The sequence below is a fragment of the Acytostelium subglobosum genome (genome assembly GCF_000787575.1).
Source record: "Acytostelium subglobosum LB1 DNA, scaffold: scaffold9, whole genome shotgun sequence".
NCBI classification, from domain to species: Eukaryota; Evosea; class Eumycetozoa; order Acytosteliales; family Acytosteliaceae; genus Acytostelium; species Acytostelium subglobosum.
In genome coordinates, this window is record NW_012236524.1 from 583,231 (window position 1) to 601,880 (window position 18,650).

At 42.4% G+C, this 18,650-nt stretch overlaps 10 protein-coding genes across 10 annotated transcripts; 6 read left to right on the top strand and 4 right to left on the bottom strand.

Moving 5' to 3' along the window:
• Window positions 1-122: 122 nt before the first annotated feature.
• SAMD00019534_051520 (hypothetical protein) lies at window positions 123-671 on the top strand (the record flags this gene model as incomplete). The annotated part of the gene is made up of 1 exon (XM_012899623.1): window positions 123-671. A coding segment is annotated over one exon (549 nt), but the record flags the coding sequence as incomplete, so codon positions are not given.
• A 310-nt stretch (window positions 672-981) lies between these two features.
• SAMD00019534_051530 (hypothetical protein) lies at window positions 982-2,939 on the top strand (the record flags this gene model as incomplete). The annotated part of the gene is made up of 7 exons (XM_012899624.1): window positions 982-1,015; window positions 1,140-1,252; window positions 1,329-1,446; window positions 1,554-1,767; window positions 1,848-2,082; window positions 2,159-2,517; window positions 2,588-2,939. 7 exons carry the CDS (start codon window positions 982-984, stop codon window positions 2,937-2,939), a joined length of 1,425 nt encoding a protein of 474 aa, XP_012755078.1.
• Window positions 2,940-4,109: 1,170 nt separating this feature from the next.
• On the bottom strand, window positions 4,110-5,150 carry SAMD00019534_051540 (hypothetical protein; the record flags this gene model as incomplete). Its single annotated transcript, XM_012899625.1, has 2 exons — window positions 4,110-4,496; window positions 4,614-5,150. Coding segments are annotated over 2 exons (924 nt in total), but the record flags the coding sequence as incomplete, so codon positions are not given.
• Window positions 5,151-5,722: 572 nt separating this feature from the next.
• On the bottom strand, window positions 5,723-8,355 carry SAMD00019534_051550 (hypothetical protein; the record flags this gene model as incomplete). Its single annotated transcript, XM_012899626.1, has 7 exons — window positions 5,723-5,764; window positions 5,854-6,426; window positions 6,502-6,589; window positions 6,668-6,756; window positions 6,819-7,656; window positions 7,727-8,080; window positions 8,150-8,355. 7 exons carry the CDS (start codon window positions 8,353-8,355, stop codon window positions 5,723-5,725), a joined length of 2,190 nt encoding a protein of 729 aa, XP_012755080.1.
• A 264-nt stretch (window positions 8,356-8,619) lies between these two features.
• SAMD00019534_051560 (hypothetical protein) lies at window positions 8,620-10,219 on the bottom strand (the record flags this gene model as incomplete). The annotated part of the gene is made up of 4 exons (XM_012899627.1): window positions 8,620-8,722; window positions 8,817-8,932; window positions 8,996-10,086; window positions 10,171-10,219. The coding sequence occupies 4 exons, from the start codon at window positions 10,217-10,219 to the stop codon at window positions 8,620-8,622; spliced, it is 1,359 nt and encodes a 452-aa protein (XP_012755081.1).
• Window positions 10,220-10,434: 215 nt separating this feature from the next.
• On the top strand, window positions 10,435-12,121 carry SAMD00019534_051570 (hypothetical protein; the record flags this gene model as incomplete). The annotated part of the gene is made up of 4 exons (XM_012899628.1): window positions 10,435-10,576; window positions 10,694-11,028; window positions 11,119-11,871; window positions 11,948-12,121. 4 exons carry the CDS (start codon window positions 10,435-10,437, stop codon window positions 12,119-12,121), a joined length of 1,404 nt encoding a protein of 467 aa, XP_012755082.1.
• Window positions 12,122-12,357: 236 nt separating this feature from the next.
• On the top strand, window positions 12,358-12,978 carry SAMD00019534_051580 (hypothetical protein; the record flags this gene model as incomplete). The annotated part of the gene is made up of 1 exon (XM_012899629.1): window positions 12,358-12,978. One exon carries the CDS (start codon window positions 12,358-12,360, stop codon window positions 12,976-12,978), a length of 621 nt encoding a protein of 206 aa, XP_012755083.1.
• Window positions 12,979-13,189: 211 nt separating this feature from the next.
• SAMD00019534_051590 (hypothetical protein) lies at window positions 13,190-13,668 on the bottom strand (the record flags this gene model as incomplete). The annotated part of the gene is made up of 2 exons (XM_012899630.1): window positions 13,190-13,411; window positions 13,513-13,668. 2 exons carry the CDS (start codon window positions 13,666-13,668, stop codon window positions 13,190-13,192), a joined length of 378 nt encoding a protein of 125 aa, XP_012755084.1.
• Window positions 13,669-14,284: 616 nt separating this feature from the next.
• On the top strand, window positions 14,285-16,999 carry SAMD00019534_051600 (hypothetical protein; the record flags this gene model as incomplete). The annotated part of the gene is made up of 7 exons (XM_012899631.1): window positions 14,285-14,311; window positions 14,489-14,683; window positions 14,759-14,950; window positions 15,027-15,285; window positions 15,367-15,581; window positions 15,658-15,908; window positions 16,006-16,999. The coding sequence occupies 7 exons, from the start codon at window positions 14,285-14,287 to the stop codon at window positions 16,997-16,999; spliced, it is 2,133 nt and encodes a 710-aa protein (XP_012755085.1).
• A 969-nt stretch (window positions 17,000-17,968) lies between these two features.
• On the top strand, window positions 17,969-18,252 carry SAMD00019534_051610 (hypothetical protein; the record flags this gene model as incomplete). The annotated part of the gene is made up of 2 exons (XM_012899632.1): window positions 17,969-18,023; window positions 18,104-18,252. The coding sequence occupies 2 exons, from the start codon at window positions 17,969-17,971 to the stop codon at window positions 18,250-18,252; spliced, it is 204 nt and encodes a 67-aa protein (XP_012755086.1).
• Between the last annotated feature and the right edge of the window lie 398 nt (window positions 18,253-18,650).

Here is an 18,650-nt window from a genome sequence, read left to right on the forward strand (position 1 = left end):
CAACGCATTTTTGCACTCACCCACACTTTTTGATCATTTTTGGAACTTTGAAGGTTCCAATGAACAATTACTCGCTTTCATTCAATCATTCATATCATACTTCTTTGATTACAAACATATACTTATACATGATGGATACCATTAATAACACAATCAGACTTAGAGACGCAGTCGAAGCGGATATACCTCAAATCAGAGAGATATATTGTCATTATGTTCGCACTTCAGTGGCAACATTCGAGGAGGATGAACCATCTTGTGAGGAGATGAAGCGTAGATGGTCAGATATCACTCGTGAAAAGATGCCGTACTTTGTGGCCGAAGAGTTGACCGAGGCAACAAACACATATACAATCGTCGGCTACAGCTACGCAACACTCTATCGCACGAGATCAGCCTACAGATACACATTGGAGGACTCTATCTATTTGCATCCGGCACACTGTGGCAAAGGATTGGGTACAGTGCTTTTGGATCATCTGATCAAAGAGTCCACACGACTTGGATTCAGACAGATGATCGCTGTCATCGGTGGCAGTGACAACCATGGTTCAATCAAACTACACGAGAAGATGGGCTTTGGTGCCAAACACATCCTGGATTGCGTTGGACTCAAGTTTGGTCGATGGGTAGATGTCGTCACACTTCAATTAGCATTGGGTGATGGTTCATCATCAATACCAAGTAAATAATAGATTGATTCATTCAATCATATATTGTACAATAAACAGATAGTGATGTGCTGGAACCATTCCACTCACATTTCATTCATTCATTCATTTCCATTCAACCCCCTCCTTTGTGCAACTTTTGGAGAACAAGCTCAAAAAGAACACTTTTGCAAAAACACATAACATTGTTCATTTTGTTGAACATCGATCATTCATTTCAAATTCAAAGTTAAAAGATATAATACAGATACAGATAATACATATATATATACACACTTGTTAGCAACAACATAAGACAAGAGAGAAAGAAATGAGTCGTACTAAAGTTTGCTACTTCTATGATTGTATGTGTTGTCAACTACACAACATATTCAGACAGTTGACTGTCTCTCATTCATATTTGAATGATGATAATGTTCATTACTAACACAGTTCTATATCAATTCTATTCAATTACATTATAATTAGCTGAGGTGGGCAATCACTTCTATGGACAGAATCATCCAATGAAGCCACATCGTATGAGAATGACACATAATCTCGTGTTGAACTATGGTCTCTACAAGAAGATGCAGATCTTTGTAAGTGAATGAATAGAAGGGAGCAATGATTGAGATCATAACACTCACATCAACACTCAACAATTGCAACAAACAGAGACCAAAGAAGGCAACAGATACAGAGCTTACCAACTTTCACTCAGATGACTATATCAACTTCCTTAGATTGATCACACCAGACAACATGCACGACTATTCCAATCAGTTAGTCAAGTGTATGTATCATATGATCGGAGTTCATTCATTTCCCCACCAAACACACACACATTTATGACCATGATCATTGACTAACTTTTGATCATCTTCGAAAACACGAACACAGATAATGTTAGATATGATTGCCCAGTGTTTGATGGACTGTACAACTTTTGTCAGATTTCATCTGGTGGATCAATTGGATCGGCCATCAAGCTTAACAGGAAGGACTCTGATATTGCAATCAACTGGGCAGGTGGTCTCCATCACGCCAAGAAGTCAGAAGCATCAGGTTTCTGCTATACCAATGACATTGTTCTGTCAATCCTCGAGTTGTTGAAGTAAGTCAAGATCAAGATCAAGATCATGCCCTCTTCCCCTCCCACTTGATGATCATACTAATATTCACCATCACCATCAGACATCACAAGAGAGTGTTATACATTGATATTGATATCCATCATGGTGATGGTGTGGAGGAAGCATTCTACACAACAGACAGAGTGATGACTGTATCGTTCCACAAGTATGGTGACTACTTCCCTGGCACTGGTGATGTGAAGGATGTCGGTGCTGGCAAGGGCAAGTACCATGCCCTTAACTTCCCACTCAAGGATGGTATTGATGATCAGAGCTATCAGAGCATATTCAAGCCAGTATGTACTACTACCCTGTTGCCATCATGTCCACAGTCACTCACTAACTCACTCATTCATTCATTCATATATCTAGATCATCCAAGGTGTTATGGACTCATACAGACCAGAGGCAGTTGTGTTGCAATGTGGCGCAGACTCACTCACTGGTGACAGACTTGGATGTTTCAACTTGTCGTTGAAGGGACATGCACAGTGCGTCGAGTTTATGAAGTCGTTTAAGCTGCCACTGCTTGTGCTTGGTGGTGGAGGATACACTATCAAGAACGTTGCAAGATGCTGGACCTATGAGACATCGATCCTCGTTGACTCTGAGATCACTGATGAGCTGCCGTACAATGACTATTTGGAATACTTTGGACCTGACTACAGACTGCACATCACGCCCAACAACATGGAGAACCTCAACTCTAAAGAGTACTTGGAGAAGTTAAAGTAAGTGATCACACTGTTGAGCCTGGCGATGATCAACATCATATTGACACCATCATGATACTACTTCCAGGATTCAACTTTTGGAGAACCTTAGACATCTCAATCCTGCACCAAGCATTCAACATACAGAGATTCCACCAGATGCTTACAGCTTCTCGGATGATGAGGATGATGAGGATCCAGACGTGAGGATATCAGAGGCAGACAGAGACAGACGTATCCAACATCAGGCAGAGTTGTCAGACTCGGATGAAGAGGACGGAAGGAGGTATGAGATGCTGCATATGGACTCTACGTCAACCATCTCTGCGCGCAGAAGATCACAAGTACCAATCACTGCCTATGACAAGGAGTCGAGTACACCTTACAAGCCATCCCAGAAGGAGAAGTCAGATGTAGATGAGGAGAGTATGGAGATGTAAATGTGAAATGAGTATCAAAGAACAATTAAAAGAAAGACATCTTATTGATGACACTTTGTGACAAAGTGTGATTGTTTGGGGGCATGCCAATTTTGTCCATATCTGGTCAACTTATTTTGTTCCCTGGGGGTGATCAATCATCTGATCTTGGATTCCCAAGAACTGAACTCATCTAATGTGACACCGGCTTACCATAAGGAGCCTATGTTATAAAACATACTTATTTATACATTTATACAACAGATAAATGACATACTCAAACGACGACAACAACAACAACAATAACAATTGTGATGAGGCTGGTGGTATACCAATTGATGATGGAATGATACCACCAGTGCCAAGTCAGGCACCACCACAAATGATCACAATAGAGCAACTTGCAAGGACTGTCGCCGATCTAAAACTGAGCCTGGAAGCCCAGACCAGAGAGACACAGTTGCTACGATTCCAGTTGAATGCCATTACCGAATCGTCTCGACAGACTTTCAAACACTGTAAAGAGATGGTATGCTACATCAATTACAACAGCTGTAACTTTAGTGTAAACAAGGTACCCTCTTCCAAGACATATCTCTTCAAACGAGCACTCATCACTGTATACATCAAAGATGCAATGCCAGCCCCAACTGGACATATGAGCCATCCTTTGACTACATCCCACACAACTACGACTACAACAACATCCACCACTACTTCAGAACTGTCCAAGGACAAGGTCAAGGGTAATGGTACTGTGGAGATAGGTGTTTGGTGCCAGAAACCATTGCCACTCAAAATCAAGTATAATGGCGAGAGAGTGGAGTGTATGGGTACATTGGAACCCAGATTCTATCAATTTCCAAAGGCCAAGTCATTCATGGGATATGGAACGATTAAGATTTCACTCCAAAAGAAACAACAAACTACCAACTTTCAGCCATTAATGGAATCGCAGCAAACATCATCTGGAAAACAATAACTCGCTCCGTTCAGTCAATAATAATTATTCATTGTATTGTGTTGTATTGGTTCCTCTTCTTGATCTTCTTGATGACAAAATATGTGATGATTATAATAATGATTACACCAGCTACTCCTCCAATGACAATGCCAGCGATCACTCCTGCACTAAAGAAGCATTATCGATGATTGCCATGTAACGAACATCTTTGGGATATATGGCAATCAAACAGACGTCTGCCAATATGGTTGATGATGTTGATCAATGTCAGATGTCCGGATTGACACTGAATGGCTCGTCCACCATTCACACTTCCAAACTCGATATTGGAGAGGGAGGGTGATGGACTGGTCCAGGTACAGCTCAGTAGTAGCAACTGTATTGTTGATGAATTTGCAGCCTTCCATTGTCAAGTTGCTGCAGGCAATCCACACCATGTCACCATCGCTTGACGAATATTCTGGGAAGATGGAGTTGGAGAAGGTGGTGTCGGTGATGGACACATTGATGCTACTATTATAGCCACCAGAGATAGAGAGCAACATTGTAAATTTGTCATTGGCATCAAACAGAGTTTGATCAATGCTAAACAAACCCCCATAAAGAAATATCATGGGCTCTTCGGCCTGACCCGGGCAAGTGTTGCCAATGAACGAGATGTTGACAATTGAGAATGGTATGGTTGGATACTGGTAGGTTTCGATGATACTGCCTTAGATTTTGTTGTCACGGAAAGTAGAGCCAAAGATGGAGACGGGCCAATTGATATGGGACCAGAGGTTGTTGACTTCATTACCAATAAACTCGGTTTGGTTTAACGATACTTTGCCTTGAGTGCTGATCATATCTGTTCCATACTCAGAACTACAGTTGATCATCCCTCCACCATTGATTGTCAGTGATGGTCCAAGACTACCGGGGTCCGAGCATGGGCTAAAGCCAGGAAAGACAGTTATCAAACTGTCGGCAACGACCACAATTCCAGAAAAAGTTATGTTGTTCAGCACAATGTTAATGTTGTTCTGCATAGACAAGATGACCTGTGAGCCATTGGTGAAAGTAAGACTATTAAATGTGATGTTGGTTTGAGGAGCTGATTCCGAGTCGAGAATTATGAAGTAGTTCTCGTAGGAGTGGTTTGGTTGGGATGGAACAAGGTCGATGATGACATCCTTTTGGGAGTATGAGTTGGGTCCAATCGTGATGTTAAGGTAGATAGTATCAAGGTTGGAATTGCCCTTGAGGGCAGGATATATACCTCCTGCCATCGCAATGTTCAATGCCGTGTTGTGGATAGGTTGATGTTTGTGTAGTTATTGGAAGCTGTTGATTGCCGATGTTATGTTGGGGCAGGCCATGTTTGGGTCTTGGTAATCAAGTCCACAAATTGTTGATGAGTTGGTGGATGTTTGATCGACGTAGATTGTCGTGGTAATGATCACAACTTGGCTATTGACCGAGATGATGAGAAATACAAACAGTTGGAGTATTAGCAGTAGAAGTAAATATTGATTTTGTTGTTGATACATTATATTATTATATGTTGTCGTAGTTGATCATCAAGAATGAATGACCTGAGCATGCTTCGCCTGATAATAACAATTCTAGATTTAACCTGATGAGGTTTCATCGGAAATGTTAGGGGCGAATCCCTCCAATGCATTGGTTGGCTCAACCAATGAAAATGATGGCTTCACTACTTTTGCGTATCGGAGGATTTTCCCAGGCCCCACTTCCTCAACCCAGGCCCCAATCCCGATTGATTGATTGACCCTGGCAATGACCTTGATTGGATTGGCCCCTGGTGATGTTTGATCAGATGATAACGTAATAAGAGAGTTTATTGTATTTCGTCTTCGAATGAGTTCTCCAAGAGGTTCGACTGTTTGGATTGTTGTGGATAGTATTAGTAGATGAGACCATCGTTGGAACACACGAACTCAGCAGGACTATGGGTGAGTGACTACTTACAAACTCTAACAGATCATCGTCTAAATGTTCCTCATCCTCTTCTTCTTGATTGCCAAGTTTGACATGCTTGACTTCCAGTGGCTTCTTGCCATTGTCTGACAAGGATAAATGTTCGTCTTGTTCTGTTGTTCTCTTTCGTTTCGATCCAGTCGTTTGATCCAAACCCTCTTCGTCTGGGTTATGAAGATCATCATCATTTCCGTTGTTGTTCTCTCCACCATTCTCTTCATCGTCACCATCACCATCACCATTCTCCTCTTCATTATCGCTTTGACTACTCTTACTGCTGTCGGAACCTGACGACAGGGAGTCCACGTCCCCATCTAGAAAGTCCTCCAGCTCCTTGTCTGCATCCTCCAGTGTCTTTTGCAATGTCTCCAGATTAGTTGTCGTTATAATTGTGTCCAGTATTGTTGGCTGGACGGGCGATTGTTGGTTTGGGAGTGGTTGATCGACAACTGGAAAGTCCCTTTCCTTCATCTTCATCCAGTGCAAGTTTGATTGTTCCAACCATTCCTGCGAGACCACTCTCAGTCCCTTTGACAAGGCGATATTAACCTTGGTTGTACCTTTCTGTTTGATTTTTGGAAGAACGTTCGTGTCAGTCAATCGCTGGCCGGCTGATCCATGGTCGTTGCAGTAACATACTCTCGCTGCAATAACATGTGTTGTTGATCGTGTGATATCCTCCTCAACTACCGCTCCAAGCTCCTCTGCCATGTGCCTCAATGGTTGTCTGTTATGTTGGGTTGGTGGGTGGTGGAAGGGATCGATGTTAGATCAAAGTCTTCGACTTCATCACCATCATACATACTTGTGAAGTGGACACTTCTGGGGATACACTCCACTGAATACTATATACACTCCTTTGAATATCTTCTTTCTTACACTTGCAAGTATGTCCTATTAATGATGGTGGTTAGCATCCATGGTGCGGCCTTGGTATCCAAAGTATGTATACATACTGCGACATGTTGCTTGTTTCCATTGTCAAGACTTTCAAAGTATAACTTGTGAACTTCTTCCAGTTTCTCCAATACAGTCTTCAAGTGATTATCCTTCTTCACATCATACTTTATATCGCCTCCATTGTTATTGTTGTTGTTGTTGTTGTTATTGTTGTTTGTATCATTGATTACTTGTCCATTCGAAGGGTTTGTTTGATCAATTGGTTTGTCCGTTGTAGTGTCAGTGGTTGCCAGTGATGTAGTCGTTGTTGTCGTCGTTGTGGTAGTCTCAGTTGTGATCGTTGGTGTCGCTATTGTTGTTGTTGCTGTGTCATTAGTGGTCATTGACGTATCTGTCTTGGTATTATTACTCTCTGCCTCAGTCCCTGATGATGATGTAGTGGCAACAGTGCTAGCACCATCACTGGCAGGAGGAGGTTGTGTTGTGGCCGTCTGATGAGGTGACTGTGTCTCTGCTGGCAACAGGTTTACCATGTCCTTGCATCCTACAAAGTATAGGTCTAACAGGTTGGAGTCAGTATATATTGGTTCGCCGGCGAAGTATGATGTCCTGTCCTTACATGGAGATATCTGGACGAGGTTTCTCGACCTCTTCCACACGTCTGAGCGGTCGTCCACGATCAGGACCATTGAGTCATCGCAAGGAAATAGACGACTGAGTGACTTGAAGCTTAACTCGCTGGTATCATCTCTAGACAAGATCCTCTCTTTGAACAGTTGCTGCTTTGGATCAATCAATTGAGCAATCTCATGTGCATAGTTCTTTGTTCCCATTGTATAAATATGCAATTCAAACAGTTCGTTGACTCGCTTGAGGAAGTGATACAAGTGTGGCCTGTGTATACAGTTGGTTAGCAAGGTGTAGAGGTGGCCTCAACCATTATACAGCAGTGCTGCTCGCTCACCTTATCTTAATGTAGTATCTCATGTTGCCCAATGTGATGGTGTGGATGTCCTCCTTCTCCTTGTCGATATTGCGCCAGAATGGTACTTCAAGGAAGTGCTGCTCCATTATTGCATGTATGATTGTATGATCAATGTCGAGAACCAATGACAACTTGCGATTGGCTATCAAACGCTTTGCATTCTCATTCTCTAGCTTCTGTGCCACATGTCGACTGACCGTCAGATTAGACTGTCCATGCAATATAGCCATTGTATTTGATGTCTTGCCACGATCAAGGTCTCGTCCACATACTGTACACAATCGATTGAACTGAATATCATGTGTACAATGATCAACTTGAAACAATGCATCACTTTGATTGAGTAAGAGTGAGTAAGTATGTGATTGATTGATTGAGTGATGTGATGTACGTCATTCATACCCTTTGTGATACATCTTTGATGTTACAGCTAGTACATTTGCGATGGTACCATCATAGATTGAATGGAGACGCTTCTCTTTCAATTGACCTGCGAGTTGAAACACTGCAAGAGTATCGCCACCATCGACTCGCGAACCCTTTGACACTGTACATTTTATCAGCTGACCATCCTCTTCAAATGGGTATTCAATCGATACTCTATTCATTCTTCTTCCTCTTGTCGTCTACTTTAACAAGTTATTATTAATAATGATTATGTCTTTGAACAGATGATCAAAGTTGAAGTTGGTGTGAATGAATGAATGAGTGCACTTCACCATCCATCGACCATTTTATTTGTTTGTTTGATCGATCAAATATTTGATTGATTGTGTCAACTGGAATACATCCAGTCTGGATGATATATATATACAAAAGTATCTCTCCATTGTCGTTTATTATTATTATTAATATTATTATTAAATGAATGTTTAGATTACATTTTGTCTCAATAACTCTCTCTCCATCGAATAGTTTACATATGATGAATGCTCGGCTGCTTTGTACTCCTCTACCAGACCTCCAACTGCCTCCCTATTAGATTGGTTAATTAAAGTGTCGACATGATTGATTGATTGGTTAATTAAAGTGTCGACATGATTGATTGATTGATTGATTGAGGACATACTTAGCACGATCAAACTCCTCAAGTATATCACCAAAGTTGCACTCTTTTGAATAATTCTGGATAAAGGCCTTCTTGGCCCTCAGCTTCTCATACTCATCAATGACGCCAGAGAATAACTACATTGGAAATTCGATGTTAGTGATTGCCATGATCAGTAATTGATTGGATAACAAACATACATGATGAACACTTGTGTGATTGGCCAACATTAGTCCGCTGACCTTGTGCGATGTTTGAATGTATGGTGACTTTTTGGAAAGGGCCACTTGGATGGAGGCTGGACCCCAGTTGATAAAGTTGACCAGCTTCCTCTCTCTGATTCGCTGTAGACTGTTGTGTACTTGAGTGGGATCCACCTCGCCCTGTATAATGTTCAGCACCGACATGTACTTGCCACTCTTGTACGGCGAGGACACCATGATGTTCTGTTGCTGCAGCAGACGGCGCATGACGTCGAGCACGGACGTCTTGCGCACCGACTCGGCCAGACGATCGACAGTGAGTGGCGTGTAGCCTGTGATGAGGAAGTGGCAGCGTGGTGTGGGGATGAGCGACGCCAGCATGCCGACCAGGTCGTTGTTCATGTAGCCGGGGTAGCGCAGCGTGGTGGTTGACGCCGCCATCACTGTGCTGACGAACGAGTTGGTCTGGGTGAAGGTGGGCGATTGGATGTGCAGGTGTTCCGAGGCGATTCTGTTGAGCGCCGTGTTGTCCAGCACGACCGTGCTGTCGACGTAGTTGGCCAGACGCGCCAATGTGAGTAGCGAGTTGTACGACTGCACGACGATGCCCTCGGGGTCGGGGAACACCGAGTAGGTCTGTACGATCTTCTTTGGATAGTGGTCGGCAAGCTTCTCGAGTATGAGCGAGCCCATGCCACTGCCCGTGCCTCCCGATATCGAGTGACACAGCAAGAAGCCCTCGAGCGACTCGCTGCCGTCGGCCTCTCGGTCGATCATGTCCAGGATGGTCTCGTGCACCTGATCGGCCTGACTATATCCACTGGCCCAGTTGTTGCCAGCGCCACTACCATGCGGTGAGATATATATATTCTCATTGTTATACAAGTTGGCATACTCTGATGTCTTGATCGTGTTGATTACACCCGGTTCTAGATCCAACAATAATGCACGAGGTACATAATGATCATCGTCCGATTGATAAAAGAACACATCCTTTCTATCAATACCTGGTAATGCATAATCCTCCAAGTATCCCTGTGGACTAATACCATGCTCTCTACATAGTTGTTTCCAAAACTCTGCTCCAACTATATGATTGATTGATTGATTGGTCAGTGTTAGGCCATCACCATCATGGTTGACTTGCATGTATGTGTAGTTCTGACACATACTTTGATTGCCACATTGACCAGCTTGTAATGTTATAATCTCGCGAGGCATATCTGTATGTGTATATGTATCTCTTTATCTGTATCTGTATTTGTGTTAATTGAATGAAAGTGTGAACATTCCAACAAACTTGAAGTAAAGGGTGCAATGTGGCTTTGTTTCAAAATTCGCGCCTTTTTTTGAAAGACACTTCTCCCAACTTTCAATCTCATTTCAAATCAAACCAAGTTATCTCTATCTCTATATCTCTACATATACATTATAGGATGGCAACAAGTATATTACAACCAAAGACAACAGATGTTGATATTAGGAAACATGCACAACCAAACCTTTACTGCTCATTCCCAAACCTTGACATTGTAAACGTGGCTCAGATCGAGTCAATGTGTCTATCCCGTCTCTCATGTATGTTGAACACAAGACACAAGACAATGTTGTTGGATGAGTCTACGCAATACAAGGTACACTAACACTCACTCAATCAATCAATCAATCAATCAATCATATGAATGAACATGACAGTGCTCAAGGCTATTGCAACATTTAAACATCAGAAGGAGACATATAATCAGAATGTTGGATTGATATTGAGATCATTCATTGATAGGGATGAGGAACTTTATCAGTATAAGGATGAGGCATCACACTTTTTGCTTAGGATGGCAATGGCAGAGTCAGTGGATCACGACTGGTTCATACAACAAGAGTCCAACCTACTTCGCTATCGTCTTGAACATGCCGAACCCGTCCAACTACAACAGTTCATGGAAAAGTACTCCAACTTTGGCTGGCGAACCATCACCGAAGAGGAATACCTCTTATACTCTGACGAATTTAAATACCTCGTCAAGTTATCCGTATGTTTGATTGATTGATTGGAGTGAGATTGATTGGAGTGGAGTGGAGTGAACATCCCCCTGACTAACGCGCACATGGAACATACTTAGGAATCAAAGAAAGGTGCCATAAAGAGCGACAATGTGTCTGGATCAAGACAGGACTTTTTAAAGATGCCCATGCAAGAGGTGCCAAGATTGATCTCGACAAAGAGAGTGATATTGAAGAGGGGCATCGCTTACTTGCATTGGAGCGACATGAACGAAGTGATCAATGATATTTATGGAGAGTACCTCAAGTTTGCAATGAGCAAGATTAGGGAGGACGGAAACCGTCTGACCGAGCAGTATCCCCAGGTGTCAGAGTTCTTCCACTCGCTGCCACCTCAGAGCACGACGGTCATCTCGACGACCAAGGGCAAGATCAACATCGAGGACATCCAGCCACTGTCCAGACAGTCGTTCCCCATGTGCATGCGTGTCATGTACGACAGCCTGCATCGACATGGCAAGCTCAAGCACGAGGGCCGTCTGGAGTTCAGCACCTTCCTCAAGGGCATTGGCCTGTCGTATGAGCACGCCGACAAGTACTGGAGGAGCGCATTCAGGGGCACCAAGGCAGCAGACTTTGACAAGGAGTACAGCTACACACTGCGCCACACCTACGGACTTGAGGGCAAGGGTATATCCTACTCACCATACAGCTGTGCCAAGATTATTGATAAAGTTCCAAAGGCCAGCGACGAAGTACATGGATGTCCATACCTCTGGAAGGCTGACAAACTAGAACAAAAGCTTCGAGAGATGGATGTTGACGAGATAACAATCCTGGACATTGTTAAATCAGCCGAAGTATCTCCAAATGTAAGTACATGGAATTATTCCACTCACTCAATCATTCACTCACTCATTCTTTCCAATCAAATGAACACATATCCAGTTGTCTTGTGGCAAGCACTTTGCACATCTACACAAGGACAGTAGAGTGAACCTTCCAAACATTATACATCCAAATCAATTCTATGAAGCCTCAAGAGAGTACTACAAGTTGAAAGAAGAGTTAGAGAAGAAGCAACAACAAGACAATATTACATCAGATGCCATGATACAATAACAACAACAACAATGTTGCCATTATTAATAATAACAACTGTTTAGCCATGTGTATAACAATCAATCTGATTGGAGGCCTTCTCCTAGAAAGGCCAAGGTCCATAAAAGGCAACTTTCATTGACCCCTCGCCACTGACTTCTCCAAGTTCACACAACTTGAACATCCACGCAACTCAAATAACTTCAACTTGAACAACATATACAGATACACAAGATAGAGATACAAGAACAACAACAATGTCAGCATTATTGATTATTGATGTACAATATGACTTTATGGAGGGAGGATCACTGGAGGTGAATGATGCTTCAGCGATATTGGACCCAATCAATGAGTTGAGAAAGAAGATGAAGTTTGATTTGGTCGTGCTGTCACAGGACTGGCATCCACAAGATCATGTATCATTCGCCTCAAACAACCCTGGAAAGAAGCCGTTTGACACGATGCCCTATCATGGTGGCGTGCAGGTGCTCTGGCCTAATCACTGTGTGCAGGGCTCACACGGATCAGACTTCCACAGTGGACTGTATCGAGAGCCCGAGGATGTTGTGGTGCGCAAGGGCATGGACAGGTTGGTGGACAGCTACTCTGCATTCATGGACAATGATCACAAGAGAAAGACAGAGATGGATCAGGTATTGAAGGCCGCCAACATCCACACCGTATACGTCTGTGGCATTGCCAGTGATTACTGTGTTGCATTCACATGTTTGGATGCTGTTGCCGCAGGCTACAAGACCTACCTATTAGAGGATGCATGTCGAGGTGTGGCACCAGACACCACAGCATCTCAGTTCAACAAGCTTAAAGAGAACAATGTTACATTCATTCGTTGCAGTGATCTATGCAAGCAGTAACAACAACAAGAGCAACATAATAAACGTGTATACTTATAAGAATGAATGAATGAATGAATGAATGTATTGTGTATGTGCGTCTAAATGATTGAATGAAGTAGCCTACTCTATTCGCAGCATACTTATGATGTATATATATACTATTACACAGAAGGAGTGTTTCTTCTTTGTTGTTGTTGTTGTTGTCTGCGCTCCAATCTGTCTTGACACCTTACTTCAAAAGAGCCTTGACCTCCTCGGATGTGGCAGCCTCCAAAGCAGTGCTTCCATCTGGACCAGTGACATTCTTGTTGGCGCCATGCTTCAAGAGCAAGGCGACAGCACCAGCATGGTTCTCATAGATAGCAGCCAACAATGGTGTGATACCATACTTGTCCTTACCATCAAAGTCTGCCTTCTTTGTAATCAACAACTCCAACACTGCAGTCTGGCCCTGTTGTTATGTTTGTTTGTTTGTTTGATTGATCAGATGTTAGTATTACCATCTTCATCATCATCATGCCAAACCAATCAATCAATGAATGAATGACATACAAAGTCAGCGGCCCAGTGACATGGGTTTCTCTGGTTTCCATCTAACTTCTTAACGATCTGTGGGTTGGCGTCAATGCTTGCCTTGACATTTGCCAAGTCTCCATTCTTAACAGCCCAATCGAACTCCTCTGCCTGTGCGGTCTTTCCAGCGCTCATATTTTGTTAATATCTTTATAAAGTATGTATGTATATGTAAGAAAGTAAGTAAGTGATTGATTGCCTTAACTTGTGAAGATGAAAGGTGGATATTGCTGAAAAAGTGGTCAAAATGGGTGGGAGTGGGTGTAACATCGAACTTCTGTGTGAAAGGTGAATAAACACAATAACAATCCCAAAGTCATTTCATTCATTAACACATCACTCGCTCAACTGTTTAGCATTCACCAATCAAACATTGTTATCTCTTTACACATATATTATAGTCTTCATTATAGTATTATTATTATTATTATTATTATCATTATTATTATTAGTATTCAGTTCAGTATTAGTATTCAGTATTATTATTATTTATAAACAGTACAGAGATAGATATTTAAAAGTGATTGGATTGGTAGTGCGATAGAGATAACTAGCTTACAACCAACAGTATTGCTGACTTACTACGATACTATACTACTTGACTTGTTGATCAATCAATAAATCCTCACGAACAAAAGAACGAACTAACGAACGAACGAACTAAAGGCCCGACCCATACCAAACGATCAAACAAACAATCAATCAATCAACCAATCATATATACATACATAAGGTTGATCATATATACGACATGATGGCTACTCCCGCACAACCGATTGTATGTGTTTGCTGTAATAAACAAGAATATAGAGGTGATGAAGATGATGATGACGTGATGATGATGAGGAAGCAAGGGTCATCTCTTGAATCTTGTTAGTTAGTTGATTGTTTGGGAGGATAACTTACTCACCAACACTTACTCAATCTTTAAATGATGTTAACATATAACATGTAGAACTATGGAGTCACTGAACCAATAAGCCTTGCACTCCCATCGTCATTGGACGTGAAGCTGTCTGAGGAGTTGGAGGCCACTCTGCGCAGCTATAAGTTGTTTGAGTCACCAGAAGAGAGCCGCAAGCGAGAGGAGATCCTAGGCAAGCTGGACCAGATAGTCAAGAAATGGGTCATCGAAGTCAGCTTGAAGAGAGTATGTTTGTACTTTGTTAGTTGGCAAGGCATGGTCTACTCACACACCTAATCACATCTATCAATCAATCAATAGGGATTCACTGAACAGATGGCATCAGAGGTAGTTGCAAAGATATTCACGTTTGGATCATATAGACTTGGTGTCCACAATCCAGGCAGTGATATCGATACGCTCTGCATCGCTCCAAAGCACATTATGCGATCAGACTTCTTTGAGATACTTGGTGAGGCGCTCAAAGTTCATCCAGAGATCACTGAGCTCACTGTATGTCCCTATCACTCAATCTCTCGCGATCAATCAATCAATCAATCAAACATACTAACTCATTGATGATGTCTAGTCCGTACCAGACGCATTCGTACCAGTTATCAAGATGATATTCTCAGGCATACCTATCGATTTCATCTTTGCTCGACTCTCACTGTCTGCCATCCCTGAGGAGTTGAATGATCTTATCGATGAGAACTACTTGAAGAATGTAGACGACAAGAGTATTGTCAGTCTAAACGGTTGTCGTGTCACCGACAAGATCTTGACACTGGTGCCAAACATCCCCAACTTCCGCATGGCTCTCAGGTTTATGAAGTTATGGGCAATCAGTGAGTACTTCAATATCATTCAACCAATCATTCAGACATCTATATCTAACTCCACAACCAACCAATCAATCAATCAATCAGGGAGAGGCATCTATGGCAATGTGTTTGGATTCCTCGGTGGTGTATCATGGGCTTTGTTGACCGCGAGGATATGTCAACTGTATCCAAACGCTGCGCCAAGTACCATCATTCACAGATTCTTCAAGATCTATGAGAACTGGAAGTGGCCAACCGCTGTATTGTTGTGTCCAATCCAGGATGGTGGTCTGTTTGCCTCCAAGGTTTGGAACCAAAAGGTAACGATTATGATGATGATGATCCATTGATTGATCAATCACTAACAATGATCCATCCAACCAAACATACATGTAGAGAGACAAGAGTCACTTGATGCCCATCTTGACACCGGCATATCCTTCGATGAACTCAACGTACAATGTGTCAAGGTCAACACTTAGCTTGTTAAAAAGCGAGTTTGTCAGAGGCGCAGAGGTGACCAAGCGACTGGAGCTACACGAGGCCACCTGGAACGAGTTGTTGCAGAAGGCCGACTTCTTCACACGATACAGATACTACATTCAGATTGATTGTTCAGCTCACAACGCAGAGGAGCACAGGAAATGGTTTGTTGTTTGCGACTCACGAGAATGAGATGGATGGATGGAGCCCGCCAATACTGACACAATCAATCTATCACTCATTCAACAACATATACAACAGGGAGGGATGGATTGAGTCGAAGCTTAGATTGCTGGTATCGAACCTGGAACAAACGCCCAACATGAAGTTTGCGATACCCTATCCAAAGAATTTCGAGAATAAAGCCGCTGCTGCTAGCCAGCCGACTGCACCGGCTGGTGGCGGCATTGGAGGTGGAGGAGCGACAGCAGCGACAGGCGACGGAGCGACGGCGACAGGGGGCGGAAGCGTATGCACAAGCTTTTTTATGGGTTTGACGTTCAATTTCTCGACGGCGCCAAACGCTGACAAGAGCGTTGATTTGACGCGAGCCGTCACTGACTTCACAGCACTCATCAAGGAGTGGGCTGGCAAGACCCCCAACATGGACATGTCGGTGCACTACATCAAGAAGAAGCAGCTGCCCATCTTTGTCAAGGACGAGGGCCCCGAGGAGCCCGTCAAGCAGAAGAAGCGAAGCATCACAGGTGACAACTCCAGAACCAAGAAGGCTCGTACTGACTCACCCGGCACCTCCACTGCAAAGAATGCTGCGACAACAGGTCCCACTGCTGCTAAACCAAGCGCATCAACCACCTCAACAACCTCTACCTCGACCTCATCAACTGGCACTTCTCCAACACAACAACCAAAGTCTAGTGATCCATCTTCCAATTCACCTGGCTCTCCCAAGCAACCGATTGTCAACATCACAAGTGATGCTAACAACACCAACGCGACGACCACTGGCAATCAACCTGTAAATAGTACACCAACAACGGATGTCAACTCTACTACTACTACGACTCTGGCAGCGGCCACATCATCATCATTGACATCGAGCAGTGAAGAGAATCCAACTACTACCACAACAACAACAACAACAACCACTACTACTACTACAGCAACAGAGATTCAAGAAAAGTCAGTCAGCATCAACGCCAACATTGATGTCACCGAGTTGGACTTTATCTCATCGTCCGCCTCAGACTCACGTCCATCATCAAAGAAGACAATCAATCTCATTCGTGGATAGTTATCTCTTTCTGGTCCATTACTACATGGTCCACAAGAACAGTTCATTGGTACTCTTGCTCAATCAATCAATCATTCAATCAATCAACAACAACAACAACATGTCAATCAATCAAACAATCAACTTTCTCTCCCTTTCTCTTTCTCTCACTTTCTTCCCACAACCTGGTTTAGGTAAGCACCAACACTACTCAACTACAACAACAGCATCATATCAATCAAATGAGGTAGACGACTACACCTCCATCCAGATAACCGGCAACCAACAACAATTGTTTATGTCCTTGCGATCAAACGCCATTTAAATAAACTATGCATAAATTGATGACTGTTGTCATCCCTAACTCCGTGCCTTGTAATGTGTGTAGGTATGGGTAGGTCGACCGAATAGAGGACCTCTTCTCATGACTTTGAAGCGACCTACTTAGGCCTCGCCTCACTCCTATCTTTGTGAATCGTTGAATGAATGAGCGTGCCGAGATGCCTCTGGGATGAGTTCCAATTTCCAAAAGAAGTAACTTTGGTAAGACCCAACCTAGATTGATATTTAAGGGGTTCCACCTTATTGCAAATTGCCATTTATATCCAAGTTAGATTCATTCAAAAGGTATCACCACCCACATTCACATTCATATTTACATTCACACATTCATTATTCTCACACTCACTATCAATCTCAAAGGATGTATGAATGAACGGATTCTGAATTGCGATGCGATGGCAATGCATACTCCTCCAACCTCTTTCATCTAACCCACATATTCCACAAACAATACAATACAATTGTAAATGGAGGCAATGGGGAATGTCCTCAATCCTGGAGGAACATATTTAATCACACTCTTATTCAATAACATAAATATATTCATAATAGAGATAAAGAATAATCATTCATTATTTACTCAATCTAAATTAATAGAGATAATTTCATATAATAATATCTTATACCCCAACTCTTTAAATATACAAAATGTACACTAGGACACAGAACCTGACTGGATACAAAGGAAAGGCCAAGAAGATTGGTAAGTTATGTTATATGTTTGGTCAATTCAAACTTTAATGAATGAATAGATTACTAATCCTTAACTAAATATATTTATAGGTGCTGACAGCCATGCTACTCCACATAGAAGATTCCATCATCCAGAGATTGATACCGACCAGTTCATAATTCCACCAGACAGCGTCTACAAGTTCAAGAAGAATGGAGATACCCTAAGAGGAGGTAACAAGGAGCAGAACCTTTGGTAAAAACAACATTTATTACTTATCATAACTACATTCCTTCATTGAGTTGAATGATGTATCAAAGAATAAGAATAAAGTATATTGTTGAAGATCCAACAATATTGCTGAGTAGTGAATGGTTGTCAATCTGATAGATAGGAAGTTGTTATCCTTTGTGGACAACAACTTGACCGAAGTATCGACACTATCCTATTCATGTAAATACCAATATATTATCTTTACTTTACATTATTTCAGAGATCATTGGTGTCCGATGTTTGATAAAAATTGGTTGAAAGGACCTTTGGAGGTCTTTTTTGAGGGCCTTGGCCTTTTCTCACCCCCGCTGTCAACAACAACAATGTTTGATTCGACCCCGAGATAAGGCACGAAGAATGTCAAACTTGGGTGACAAGTGTCAA